Source organism: Chiloscyllium plagiosum, unplaced genomic scaffold (genome assembly GCF_037043375.1).
Source record: "Chiloscyllium plagiosum isolate Xiang-an unplaced genomic scaffold, Cpla_swu_hap1 HiC_scaffold_11, whole genome shotgun sequence".
Lineage (NCBI taxonomy): Eukaryota > Metazoa > Chordata > Chondrichthyes > Orectolobiformes > Hemiscylliidae > Chiloscyllium > Chiloscyllium plagiosum.
The window spans coordinates 47,819,840-47,832,925 of record NW_028270149.1 but is presented as its reverse complement, the minus strand read 5'-3'; the positions used below and the strand labels follow the sequence as shown (position 1 = coordinate 47,832,925).

The window sequence follows — 13,086 nt, the reverse complement described above, 5'->3', positions numbered from 1 at the left end:
CTGAGAATTAGGTCCAGACCATTCAGGTGGGATGTTAAGAAATACATCCACAAAGGAACAGTGGCAGAGTTTGGAACTCGCTTTCACAAATGCTGTTAATATTGGATAAGTTGTTAATTTTAAATCTGAGATAAATATATTTTTATTTCAACAAAGTTATTAAGGAATATTGGCCAAATGATATATGGAAATTAAGCCACAGGTCAGCCATGATCTCATTGAATGTTGGAAGAATATTGAGGGGCTGAATGGCCTCCTCCTGTTCATATGTTCCTGTAGCCGTTTATTTTGTTCATTCCTAAAGTTCTCCCAATGTAAGCGAAAACCCATTTCTCTCCAGGAAGTCTCCCCCTTCTACTGTTTATTTTAAAGAATCACCATGACTACAAAAAAACTTAGAAGTTAATCATTAAACCCCTTCATATACACAAGTAACCCATAACCCACAAATTCAAATTCAAACTCAAAGATAAATAATTATAATATATATATATAAATATATGTATGTATATGTATATCAGTCATGCATCTTACATCACAAACAGGACTTCAAATTGGGCACTTTTAATCAGAAAACTATAATTAGAAGACAAGCCATGATCCAACCACTTTAACATCGCTCTATATGCTATATTTATGTTGCACTTGGCAAAAAGGAGCTGCTTACGCCAAAAGTGGCAGCAAAGAGCCCAAGCAAAACAGGAATTTAATTATCCATATGTAGACTGGGAAAGTGGTAGTCCAAAGGACAGAGATGTTCCTAAATTGTGTACAGGGGATTTTTATTTAAAGCAGCTGTCTATGTCTAGTCCAATGAGAAAAGAGGCACTGCGATTCCTTTTGGTTTTTGGGGATGATTGGACCAAGTCAATAAAGTATGAGTCAGGGAACCTTAGTATACAATGATCATTGTATCATATGATTTTGGATGATGGTGGAAAGAACACTGAGCAATCCAGATTCTGAATAATTGACTATGGAAGAAATATATTCAATGGGCCAAGACTGGAAGAGAATTAGATAGAATGGAACCAAAGATTGATTCAAACATCTGTCACTGAAAAAGGGGATAACTTCAAGGCAGAGATAGTTCAAGTGCGGTCAAGGTATATTCCCTCAAAAAGGAAAAGTCAGGACAAATAAATAGTGATAGAAATTAAGGCAACGGTGAAAAAGTGAGTTTCTGGTATAATTAAAAACCGAGCTAACTATAAAGTATTGAGAAGGGAAGGGAAGGAAACAACTAACAGAAGCAAAGAGAGATCAACAGCTCACGGAAAAGGAAACGCCAAAATCTTCAGTAGCCAGAAGGTTAATAAAAGGACAGCTGCTGGTTTGGTGATAATGTTGTTGGCATCATCATCCATGCTGTGGAGACACTGGATTTGATTAATAAGTCTCAAATGTAAAGTTAGTCTCAGTAATGATGACCATGACAACTATTAACAATTATTGCAAAAAAAAATCCTGATCACTAATGTCCTTTCAGGAGGAAAATATGCTCTCCTTAAATAAAGTATTTGCATCTTAACTGCTCTCTGAAACGACCTATGAAGCCAACCAGTTCAAGAACAATCTAGGATGATCAACAAATGCTAACCTTGCCAGTGACACCCACATCCCACGAAATAATATGGGAGAAAGAGGTGCAGTCTTGATTAGGGACCAGAAAGGGAATTTGCACATGGAGATGGGGACATAACTGAGGCATTGCAGTGTCATTTTGTGTCTGTCTTTACCAAGGAAGCATATGATACCCAGCCTTGCTGACAGAGGAGAACATTTCATGCACTGGAAAGCATTGAAATTGATTAGGGGAGATTTTGGGTAAATTGTCAGTATTGAAGGTCTAATTTCCCTTGAAGCAGGTGGCTTGCAAGGGATGATAGATTTCCTTCTTAAAAGGACATAAGTGAACCAAATGGGTTTTTACAACAATTAATGATAATTTCAATGTGACAATTACTGAGATTAACTTTAGATTCTTGTTTTTTTTATTAATTGACTTGAAGTTTCTGCAGCTACCAAATTGCAATTTGACCCCAATTCCTCAAAGCCCTTGCCTCTGGATTACTAGTCCAGTGATATTGCCATTACACCACCAGGTTCCACAAATGTTGAAGGAAGTGAGAGAGTATTGGTAGTTGTGTAACAAATTGTTAATACTTTTTCAGTTCTGATGGTTACTGGGCTTAAAACATTAACTCGGTTTCTCTTTACAATATACAAACCTGCTACCAAACCTGCTGAGTTTCTCCAGCATTTTATGTTTTTGTTTCAGATTTCCAGCATCCAAGATTTTTTATATTATTATATTTTGTCAGTCTTTCTTAAGACTCTGGGATAGTGCCAGGCAGCAAAAGAATTTCAAATGTAATACACATGCTCAAAAAATGTGTATGGATAATCCTCTCAAGTATAGGACAATCAGTTTAATATCTGGAGAAATTTCTAAAAACTATAATTCAGGTTAGAATTAATAGTCATATGGACAAATGCGGGTTAATTAAGGAGATCCTGACTGGAGTTCTAAAGAGAAAATCATGGTTAACTAACTTGTTGGGGTTTTTGAAGGTGATACAGAAAAGGTTGATGAGGTTAATGCTGTTTCTGTGGTGTATATGCATTTCCAAAAGGCATTTGATACAGTGCCACACAACAGACTTGTGAATAAAGTTAGAACTCATGGAATAAAAGGGATTGTGACAATATGGATACAAAATTGGCTGAGTGATAGGAAATTAAGATCAATGGTTAATGCCTATTTGTCAGGATTGAAGAAGATACATAGCGGGGTTTCCATGGGCTGGTAATAAGACCCTTACTTTTCCTATACATTATGATCTCAACCTTGGTGAGGTGAACACTTCAAAGTTTGAGAACAATACAAAACTTGGGAGCATTGTAAGTTGTGAGAATGACAGTACGCAATTTCAAAAGGACATTCAAGTTGGTGGAATGGGTGGATAGGTACCAGATGAAGTTCAGTGCGGAAAAGTGTGAGGTGATACACTTTGGAAGAAAGAACATGAGGAGAGCGTGTAAAATATGGGTCAAATAAAAGCAAAATATTACAGATGCTGGAAATCTGAAAAAAAGACAGAAAATGCGGGAGAAACTCAGCAGGTCAGACAGCATCTACAGATAGAGGAGCAGTGTTAACATTTCACATCTGGTATGGCTCTTCTTTAAACTGCTGAAAGAAAAGTCAAATCAAAGTTGAAACACTAACTTTGCTTCTCTCTCCACTGATGCTGCCAGACCTGTTGGCTATCTCCAGCGCTTTCTGTTTTTACTGTAAAATAAAGAGTGCTACTCTAAAGCGAGTGTTCAGCAGCAGAGACATAGGTGTGTATATACACAAGTCATTAAATGTGGGGGATGAACAGAGCAGTTTATAAAGCATACAGTATTCTAGGTTTTATTCAAAGGGGCATAGAGTACAAGAGCAAAGAGGTTATGTTAAATATGCATAAAACACTAGTTAGATTGCATCTGGATTATTGCCACACTTCATGAAGGATGTGAATACATTGGGAAACATGCAGAAGAGGTTTACAAAACAGGATCCAGGGATGAAAAATATTTATTATGAAGGTAGATTCAAGAAGTTGGGACTTTTATTCTTTGGAGAGGAGAAGGCTAAGATAGATTTGTTAGAAGATTCCAAGATCATGAGAAGCCTGGACTGAGTGGACAGGAAGAAAATATTCCCATCATAAAAAGGATTGAGAATGAGAAGGCAGCTTTAAAATAATTTGCAAAAGAAGCAAATGCAGTGTAAGAAAAATCCCTTTACACAGTGAGTAGTTAGGGTCTGGAATGTCATTGTCTGGAATTCTAGTGGTGGCAGGTTTAAACAAGGCACTGAAGACAATGACACATGATTATTTGACTAGAAACAGTGTGTAAGGTTAATGGTAAAAGACAAGAAAATGTCACAGAGACATCTTGCATATTCAAAGAATCAGTGCAGACACAGTAAGCAAAACGGCCTCCTTCTGCACTGTAACAGTTCTGAGATTCTGTGAAGTAACTGGGAATCTCAGGAAAACGCTCCACTGACCACAGTCATACCTGGTATGAAGTTATTGATGTTCAACCATCTCAGCTACAGGGCATTGCTGCAAGTGCTCCTGAGGCTAGACAATAACCAGGCTTGGACTGCCAAGTGGCAAGTAACATTCATACTGAACAAGTGCCATGCAATAGGCATCTCCAACAAAAGAGAACCAAACCATCACTCCATGATATTCAAAGGCTTTACTATCACCGAATTCCCCCACTGTCAACATTCTAGAGATTACCACTGACCAAAAAATGAAGAGGACCAATCATATAAATACCATGGCTGCAAAATTAGGAGAGATGCTAGGAATTCCACATAGGGGCAAGTGCCTGAGGTGTCAGTTGGGGAGCACTTTGGGACCGGCAACCATAATTCTATTAGTTTTAGAATAGTGGTGGATAAGGAGAGACTAGATCTAAAAGTTGAAGTTCTAAATTGGAGGAAGGCTCATTTTGACAGTATTAAGTAAGAACTTTAAAAGCTGATTGGGGGCAGATGTTCGCAGGTAAAGCGACGGCCGGAAAATGGGAAGCCTTCAGAAATGAGATAACGAGAATCCAGACACTATATATTCCTGTTAGGGTGAAAGGAAAGGCTGATAGGGAATGCTGGATGACTAAAGAAATTGAGGGTGTGGTTAAGAAAAAGAAGGAAGTATATATCAGGTATAGACAGGAGAGATTGAGTGTGAAGCCTGAGAATATAAAGGCATTAGGAGTATACTTAAGAGGGAGATCAGGAGGGCAAAAAGGGGACATGAGATAGCTTTGGCAAATAAGGTTAAGGAGAATCAAAAGGGATTTTATAAATACAATAACAACAAAAAAAGTACCTAGGGAGAGAATAGGCTCCCTGAAAGGGCAGCCTTTGTGTGCAGCTGCAGGACATGGGGAGATACTAAGTGGGTATTTTGCATCAGTGTTTACTGTGGAAAAAGATATGGAAGATATAGAATGTGGGGAATTAGATGGTGACATCTTGAAAGATGTCCATATTACAGAGGAGGAAGTACTGGATTTCTTGAAACACATAGAAATGGATAAATCCCCAGAACCTGATCAGGTGTACCTAGAACTCTGTGGGAAGCTAAGGAAATGATTACTGGGCGTCTTGCTGGGATATTGGTATCATCGATAGTCACAGGTGAGGTGCCGGAAGACTGGAGGTTGGCTAACGTGGTGCCACTGTTTAAGAAGATTGGTAAGGACAAGCCAGGGAACTATAGACCAGTGAGCCTGACGTCGGTAGACAATAGACAATAGGTGCAAGAGTAGGCCATTCTGCCCTTCGAGCCAGCACCACCATTCATTATGATCATGGCTGATCATCCTCAATCAGTATCCTGTTCCTGCCTTATCCCCATAATCCTTGATTCCACTATCCTTAAGAGCTCTATCCAACTCTTTCTTGAAAGTATCCAGAGACTTGGCCTCCACAGCCTTCTGGGGCAGAGCTTTCCACACACTCACCACTCTCTGGGTGAACAAGTTGTTGGAGAGAATCCTGAGGGACAGGATGTACATGTATTTGGAAAGGCAAGGACTGATTAGGGAGAATCAACATGGCTTTGTGCGTGGGAAATAATGTCTCGCAAACTTGATTGAGTTTTTTGATGAAGTAACAAAGATTATTGATGAGGGCAGAGCAGTGGGCGTGATCTAGATGGAGTTCAGTAAGGCATTCGATAAGGTTCCCCATGGGAGATTCGGTAGATCTCATGGGATACAGGGAGAACTAGCCATTTGGTTACAGAACTGGCTCAAAGGTAGAAGACAGAGGGTGGTGGTGGAGGGTTGTTTTTCAGACTGGAGGCCTGTGACCAGTGGAGTGCCACAAGGATCGGTGCTGGGTCCACTACATTTTATCATTTATATAAATGATTAGGATGTAGGGCGACACGACTAAAATACAACCCTTAACTAACCTTCAGTAACCTTTGCAAACTTTTCCGTACCTACTTTTTGTAACTTTTACCATCTATTTTATCATTATTTTTGCTGTTTGGATTAATCCCGTTTAATCTCTGCCATTTCTTGCATTTTAGAGCAGTATCAGTTTGACAGTCCACAAACTATTGCGGAAGTTCAGATTTGGCTGTGGAGAGGGATTGTGTACAGGAGTTATTTGAGGGGCAGAGTATCAACTAATTTAACTAATTTCTATGGCACAGTGGTTAGCACTGCTGCCTCACAGCACCAGAGACCTGGATTCAATTCCCACCTCAGGCAACTGTCTGTGTGGAGTTTGCACATTCCCCCCTGTGTCTGCCTGGGTTTCCTCCGGGTGCTCTAGTTTCCTCCTACTGTCCAAAAATGTGCAGGTCAGGTGAATTGGCCAGGCTAAATTGCCCGTAGTGTTAGGTGAAGGGGTAAATGTAGGGGAATGGGTCTGGGTGGATTGCTCTTCGGAGGGTTGGTGTGGACTTGTTGGATCTGTTTCCACACTGTAAGTAAGCTAATCTAATCTCATAAGAGGTAATAGTTAGTAAGTTTGCAGATAACACCAAAATTTGAGATATAGTGGACAGCAAAGAGGGTTACCTCAGATTACAACAGGATCTTGATCAGATGGGCCAATGGGCTGGAGTTTAATTTAAATAAATGCGAGGTGGTGCATTTTGGGAAAGCAAATCTTAGCAGGACTTATACACTTAATGGTAAGGTCCTAGGGAGTGTTGCTGAACAAAGAGATCTTGGAGTGCAGGTTCATAGCTCCTTGAAAGTGGAGTCGCTGATAGATAGAATAGTGAAGAAGGCATTTGGTATGCTTTCCTTTATTGGTCAGAGTATTGAGTACAGGAGTTGGGAGGTCATCTTGCAGCTGTACAGGACATTGATTAGGCCACTATTGGAATATTGCTTGCAATTCTGGTCTCCTTCCTATCGGAAAGATGTTGTGAAATTTGAAAGGGTTCAGAAAAGATTTACAAGGATGTTGCCAGGGTTGGAGGATTTGAGCTATAGAGAGATGCTGAACAGGCTGGGGCTGTTTTCCCTGGAGTGTCAGAGGCTGAGGGGTGACCTTATAGAAGTTTACAAAATTATGAGGGGCATGGATAGAGTAAATTGGCAAAGTGTTTTCCCTGGGGTCAGGGAGGCATAGGTTTAGGGTGAGAGGGGTAAGGTATAAAAGAGACCTACGGGGCAACTTTTTCACACAGAGGGTGGTATGTGCATGGAATGAGCTGCCAGAGGAAGTGGTGAAGGCTGGTACAAGTGCAACATTTAAGAGGCATTTGGATGGGTATATGAATAGGAAGGGTTTGGAGGGATATGGGCCGGGTGCTGGCAGGTGGGACTGGATTGAGTTGGGATATCTGGTCGGCATGGACGGGTTGGACCGAAGGCTCAGCTTCCATGCTGTACATCTCTATGACTCTATGAGATGGAATGCAATGAAGGTTCACTAGACTTGTTCCAGGACATAGGTTTAGGGTGAGAGGGGAAAGATATAAAAGGGACCTAAGGGGCAACTTTTTCGTGCAGAGGGTGGTACATGTATGGAATGAGCTGCCAGAGGAATTGGTGGAGGCTGGTACGTGATGACATATGAATAGGAAGGGTTTGGAGGGATATGGGCTGAGTACTGGCAGGTGGAGTTGGGATAACTGGTCGGCATGGACGAGTTGGACCGAATGGTCCGTTGTACATCTTTATGACTCTATGACTCCTCTAAGTCTGTCCACCATCTGCAAGGCACAAGTCAAGAGTGTGGTGAAATAATTTCCACACGCTTAGGTGAGTATAGCTCCGACAAAACTCAGAAGCTCAACATATTCAGGAAAAGCAACCTGCTTGATTGACACCCTATCTAACAACTTCAATATGCAATCCCATCATCATTGACACACATTGGAAGTTGTGTGTGTCATCTTCAAGATGCACAGTAGAAATTCAATAAATCTGACAGTAGCTTCCAAACCCAAAACCCCTATTATCCAAAAGAACAAGGGCTGCAGTACCACCAACTGCAAGTTTCCCTCCAAGCCATATGCCAGGCTGGCTTGGAACTATTTTGTCATTGTTTCACTATCACTGGGTCAAAATCCTGGAACACTCTCCTTCACAGCCAAGTCGGTTTACCTGTGCAATATGGAATACAATGGTTCAAGAAAACAGTTTACTACTGCCTTCTCCATGATGATTAAAGATGGACAGTAAATGCTGGCCTAGGCAGTGACACGCACATCCATAAATAAATTTTCAAAATGTTATATGTCTGCTATCTAATTTTATTTGAAGACAATGCTGCATGAAGAACAATAAGCTTTTGCAAACATTTTCCTCGAATACTTTTTGCAAACCAAACTTGAAAATGTTTTGGATTAATTTAAATTGGTCTGCAGAATGATTGTAATAAAGTTTAGAGCTTTTTAAACTTATTATTTGTTTTAGAGTTGATAAGAAAAGCTCATTACATCATAAATGACTCTGTAAATTACTTAGCATAGGTTTCTCTATATTATTACATTTTCTGATGTATGTTACAATTTCTTTAATTGATGCATCCTATGTTTCATATAGATCTCTGCAACCCAAGCCAAACTTCAGTACTTACGGATCCTGAATGAACTCCCATTGTATCCAGGAGGACTCTTCAACTCTGTTGTACTGGTAACATTACTAATATTTCATCTACTTAATTATTCATTCCTAACAGCAAGTAATATACTCCAGTTCAGCTCTTGATAGCTCAATCTGATTGAACTAGCTTCATTGTAACTTAGCTATCTAGATCAAGAATGTCCTGTGGCTTGTTGAAATATTTTGCTGAGTTCTCATTTGGAGCTTTTCTAGAGCTCATGGGGTCCAGACGGTTGAAAATATTTCTGAACTTTGGGTTCTTAATAGGAACAGGTTCAATGGTGATTTCCCCATTGTTAAAACTCTGTCAACACTGTGGATACAAATGAATTGAGGGGAAATCATACTACAGTGATTCACATCCAATCACTGCAAGCCAAGCAGTCCATTGTCAATGATGGAGATACTTGAAGACACCATTAAATATTTTGGAAAAATGCATATTAAATATAATGATAGCCGATCACTAATTTGATAAAGCCAAGCCACATTTGTCCAGTTTGCTTCCATGCTTAAAAGTGATATTTGACGATGGTAGTTGATTTGAATATGGACATTCAAAAGCATTTGATAAATTACTCCATAATAGACTTGCTAGCAAAATTGAAGCCTATGGAATTAACTAGCCAGTTTTAACATAGATGCAAATCCGACTAAGTGATAAGTTTATTTTTAAAATGGGAGTAGTATATTATCATTGCTATTTTGGCTTGTTAATGATCTGGACTTGTGTATAGGAAGTGCAATTTACAAGTTGCAAATGAAGCAAATCTTGAAAGTGTAATGAAAATGAGGAGGGTAGTAGAAATCCTCAGAAAAAACATAGAATGGCAAAATGAAAAGATACATGGCAAATGAAGTATAAAGCAAAGAAATATGAAGCAGTGCATTGGATATAAAAATTAAGGGGAGAGAAAATAAAATAAATTGTACAATTTTAAAGGGACTGAAGTAACACAGACCTGAGCATGCAATGAACACACTTAGAATGTGGCAAGATAAGTGATCAATGCTGTTTAACTATAACAACAATTTATATTTCTATAGCTCCTTGAATGAAATAAAAATCCGAAAGCATTTCACAGAATCATTTTAAAACAAGTTATGACACGCGCACATATGGATGTTTATCAGATGGTTAAAAAAGTATGATTTATAAAGTAGCTGAAAGGGAAAAAGTGGGGTCAAAGGATGAAAGGATATGCAGAGGGAATTTCACAATTTTGGGATCTAGGCATCTGACGGAATGGCCATCAATGGTGAAGCAAATATACTTGGGAGAGCACAAGAAGCCAGAAATAGAGGAGTGTATATATCTTAGAGGGTTGTGGGAAAGGCGGAGATTGCATAAATATGGAGGGACAAAGCTGTGAAGACATTTGAAAACCATGAAGAGAATTTTCAAATAAAAATGTTGTTTGTGCTTGGTGACCTACATTGGCACCTGGTTAGAAATTGTAGAGAAATATGATTTGCTGTGAGTTGAGACAATGGCAAGACAGTTTTGGATGATGTCAACCTTGTCCAGAGTAGTTTGTGAAAGACCGGCCAGGCATCATGTCTTCCTGTCCTTTGAAACTGTTGAGGCTAGAGCAAATGAAGACATGGATGAGAATTACAGCAGCAAATGAGCTGAGCCAAGGGTGATGTTGAGCAATGTTACTGAGATGAAAATAGGCAATAATTAATGATAGAGCAAATATGAGATCAGAAGCACTTCTCATAATCAAGCAAAGTCAGAAGTCACATGACACCAGGTTATAGTCCAACAATTTATTTGAAATCACAAACTTTCAAAGCACTGCTCCTTTGTCAGGTGAAGTGGAGGGAAGCACACAGGCACAAAACTTATAGGTGGAAAGACTATTGTAAAATAATTCCAGGTAATTAAGTGTCAAAAAATAGTACAAATTAGATTAGATTACTTACAGTGTGGAAACAGGCCCTTCGGCCCAACAAGTCCACACCGACCCGCCGAAGCGTAACCCACCCATTCCCCTACATTTACCCCTTTTCCTAACACTACGGGCAATTTAGCATGGCCAATTCACCTGACATGCACATCTTTGGACTGTGGGAGGAAACCGGAGCACCCGGAGGAAACCCACGCAGACACTGGGAGAATGTGCAAACTCCACACAGTCAGTCGCCTGAGTCGGGAATTGAACCCGGGTCTCTGGTGCTGTGAGGCAGCAGTGCTAACCACTGTGCCACCGTGCCGCCCACTGCCACCGTGCTGCCCACGAAGTGCAGTGGAGTGTTGACAGGCTGAATAATAGGTCTCTGCAGGTGATCAAAAGTGTCAGTTGGTGACGGTAATGTGTCAACGGCTGAATAGCAAGTGAAGGGTTAACCTATGATCCAAATAATTAAGGCTGAGAGACAACTACAAAAAAACAAAAATAAGATGGTGTTGGAGACAAACCAAATGGTTGGAATAACATGATAGGTATAAGAGATAAAAGTTTAACCTAAAGTAACATGTAATCCAATACTGTACAAATTAATTGAGGTAGAGATATCATAACAAGTTATCGAGGTGATGGTCTTAAATCAGAACAGTAAGGAAGAGTTTTTACAAACACAGAACAGTATGGTGGGGTTACATATAACGCATCATGAACCCAAGATCACAGTTGAGGCTGTCCTCGTGGGTACAGAACTTGGCTATCAGTTTCTACTCGGTGAGTCTGCATTGTTGTGTATCTTAAAGGCCACCTTGGAGGACGCTTACCTGAAGATCGAAGGTTGGAACAGTCCTGCTTGGCAATTGTTACACAATGTCCTTTCATCTGTTGTCGTGGTGTCTGCAATGGTCTCACTGATTATACCATGCCCTGGCCTCTTTGCCTGTAGCATATGAGGTAGACAATATTGACCAAGTCACACGAGCGCCCACCATGTACATGGTGGGTGGTGTTCCCATGTGTGATGGTAGTATTAATGTCGATGATCAGGCATGTCTTCCAGAGCTTGCCATGTCAGGGTTATGTGGTGTTGTGGTCGATGTTGTCCTGAAAGCTGGGTAATTTGATGTGAATGATGGTCTATTTGAGGTTTGGTGGTTGTTTGAAGGTGAGAGGTAAAGGCATAGGAATGGCCTTGACGAGATGTTCATCTTCGTTGATGAAATGTTGAATGCTGCAAAGAACATGACATAGTTACTCTGCTCTGGGAAGTACTAGATGATGAAAGGTACTCTATTGGTCATGTACCATGTCTGTCTTCTGAGGACGTCATTGCGATTTTCACTGTGACATGTCAAAACTGGCGATTGATGAGTTGAGCATTGTATCTCTTTCTTATGAGGGCATCTTTCAGCATTTGTAGATGTTCTTTGTGTTCCTCTTCATTTGAGCAGATCCTGTGTTTATGCAGGCCTTTCTATTGGGGATAGCTTCTTTAAAATGTTTAGGATGCAAGCTAGAGAAGTGCAGCATCGTGAGGTTACCCATGGGCTTGTGGTAGCATGAAGTACTGAGGTGTCTGGCCTTGATGGAAATGCGTGAATCCAAGATTGAGACTAATACTGAGAAGTAGTTCATGGTAAGTCTAACAGTGGAATGAAACCTGTCAATATAATCATGTAGTCGTTTCAATGATTCCTCACCTTGAGTCTGAAGGAAGAAAATGTTGTCAATGTATCTGGTGTACAACATTAGTTGGAGATCCTGTGCAGCAAAGAAGTCTTGCTCGAACTTGTACATGAAAATGTTGGCATACTGGAATGCACATTTGATCCCCATGGCTGTTCCATGTGTTTGGATAAAGAGCTGATTGTCAAAGGTGAAGACATTGTGCTCAAGGGTGAAGCAGATGAGTTGTAGGATGGCATCTGGAAATTGGCAGTTGTTGGTGTTGAGTATTGAGGCTGTTGCAGTGATGCCATCATTGTGGGGGATGCTGGTGTAGAGTGCTAAAACATTCATTCTGAAGAGGAATGTTCCTGGTTCAAATGATCCAGGGTGCTCAGCTTCTGTAAATTCTGCAATGCACCTTGTATATAGTACACTGCTGCTACTGAGCATTGGTGGTGAGGGATTGGTGGTTTCGGGAGTAGATGTTTACAGATGCAGTGCTAATCAAACGGGCTGCATTGTCCTCGATGGTGTCAAGCTGTAAATCAATCAAATTTAACATCAAAGTTTGTTTTTGACTGAAACAGAAAATGCTGGAAATCACAACAGTTTGACAGCATCCGTGGAGGGACAGCAAGCTAATATTTCAACTCTAGATGACTCTTCATCAAAGATGGTGAAGAGTCATCTAGAATCAAAATGTTAGCGCGCTGTCCCTTCACGGATGCTGCCTGATTCACTGTGATTTCCAGCATTTTTTCTTTTCAGTGCAAATTCCAGCATCTGGAGTCATTTATAGAGTCATAGAGTCATAGAGATGTACAGCATGAAAACAGACCCTTCAGTCCAACCCGTC

At 40.3% G+C, this 13,086-nt stretch overlaps 1 protein-coding gene across 1 annotated transcript in view; it reads left to right on the top strand.

Annotated features, from left to right (window-relative positions):
• The window catches only part of frmpd3 (FERM and PDZ domain containing 3), a 210,070-nt gene that overhangs the window by 135,786 nt on the left and 61,198 nt on the right, over positions 1–13,086 (top strand). The window contains exon 10 of the mRNA XM_043705300.2: positions 8,593–8,682. Within this exon, the coding sequence (XP_043561235.2) occupies positions 8,593–8,682 (90 nt within the window). The remainder of the gene's footprint in view (positions 1–8,592; positions 8,683–13,086) is intronic.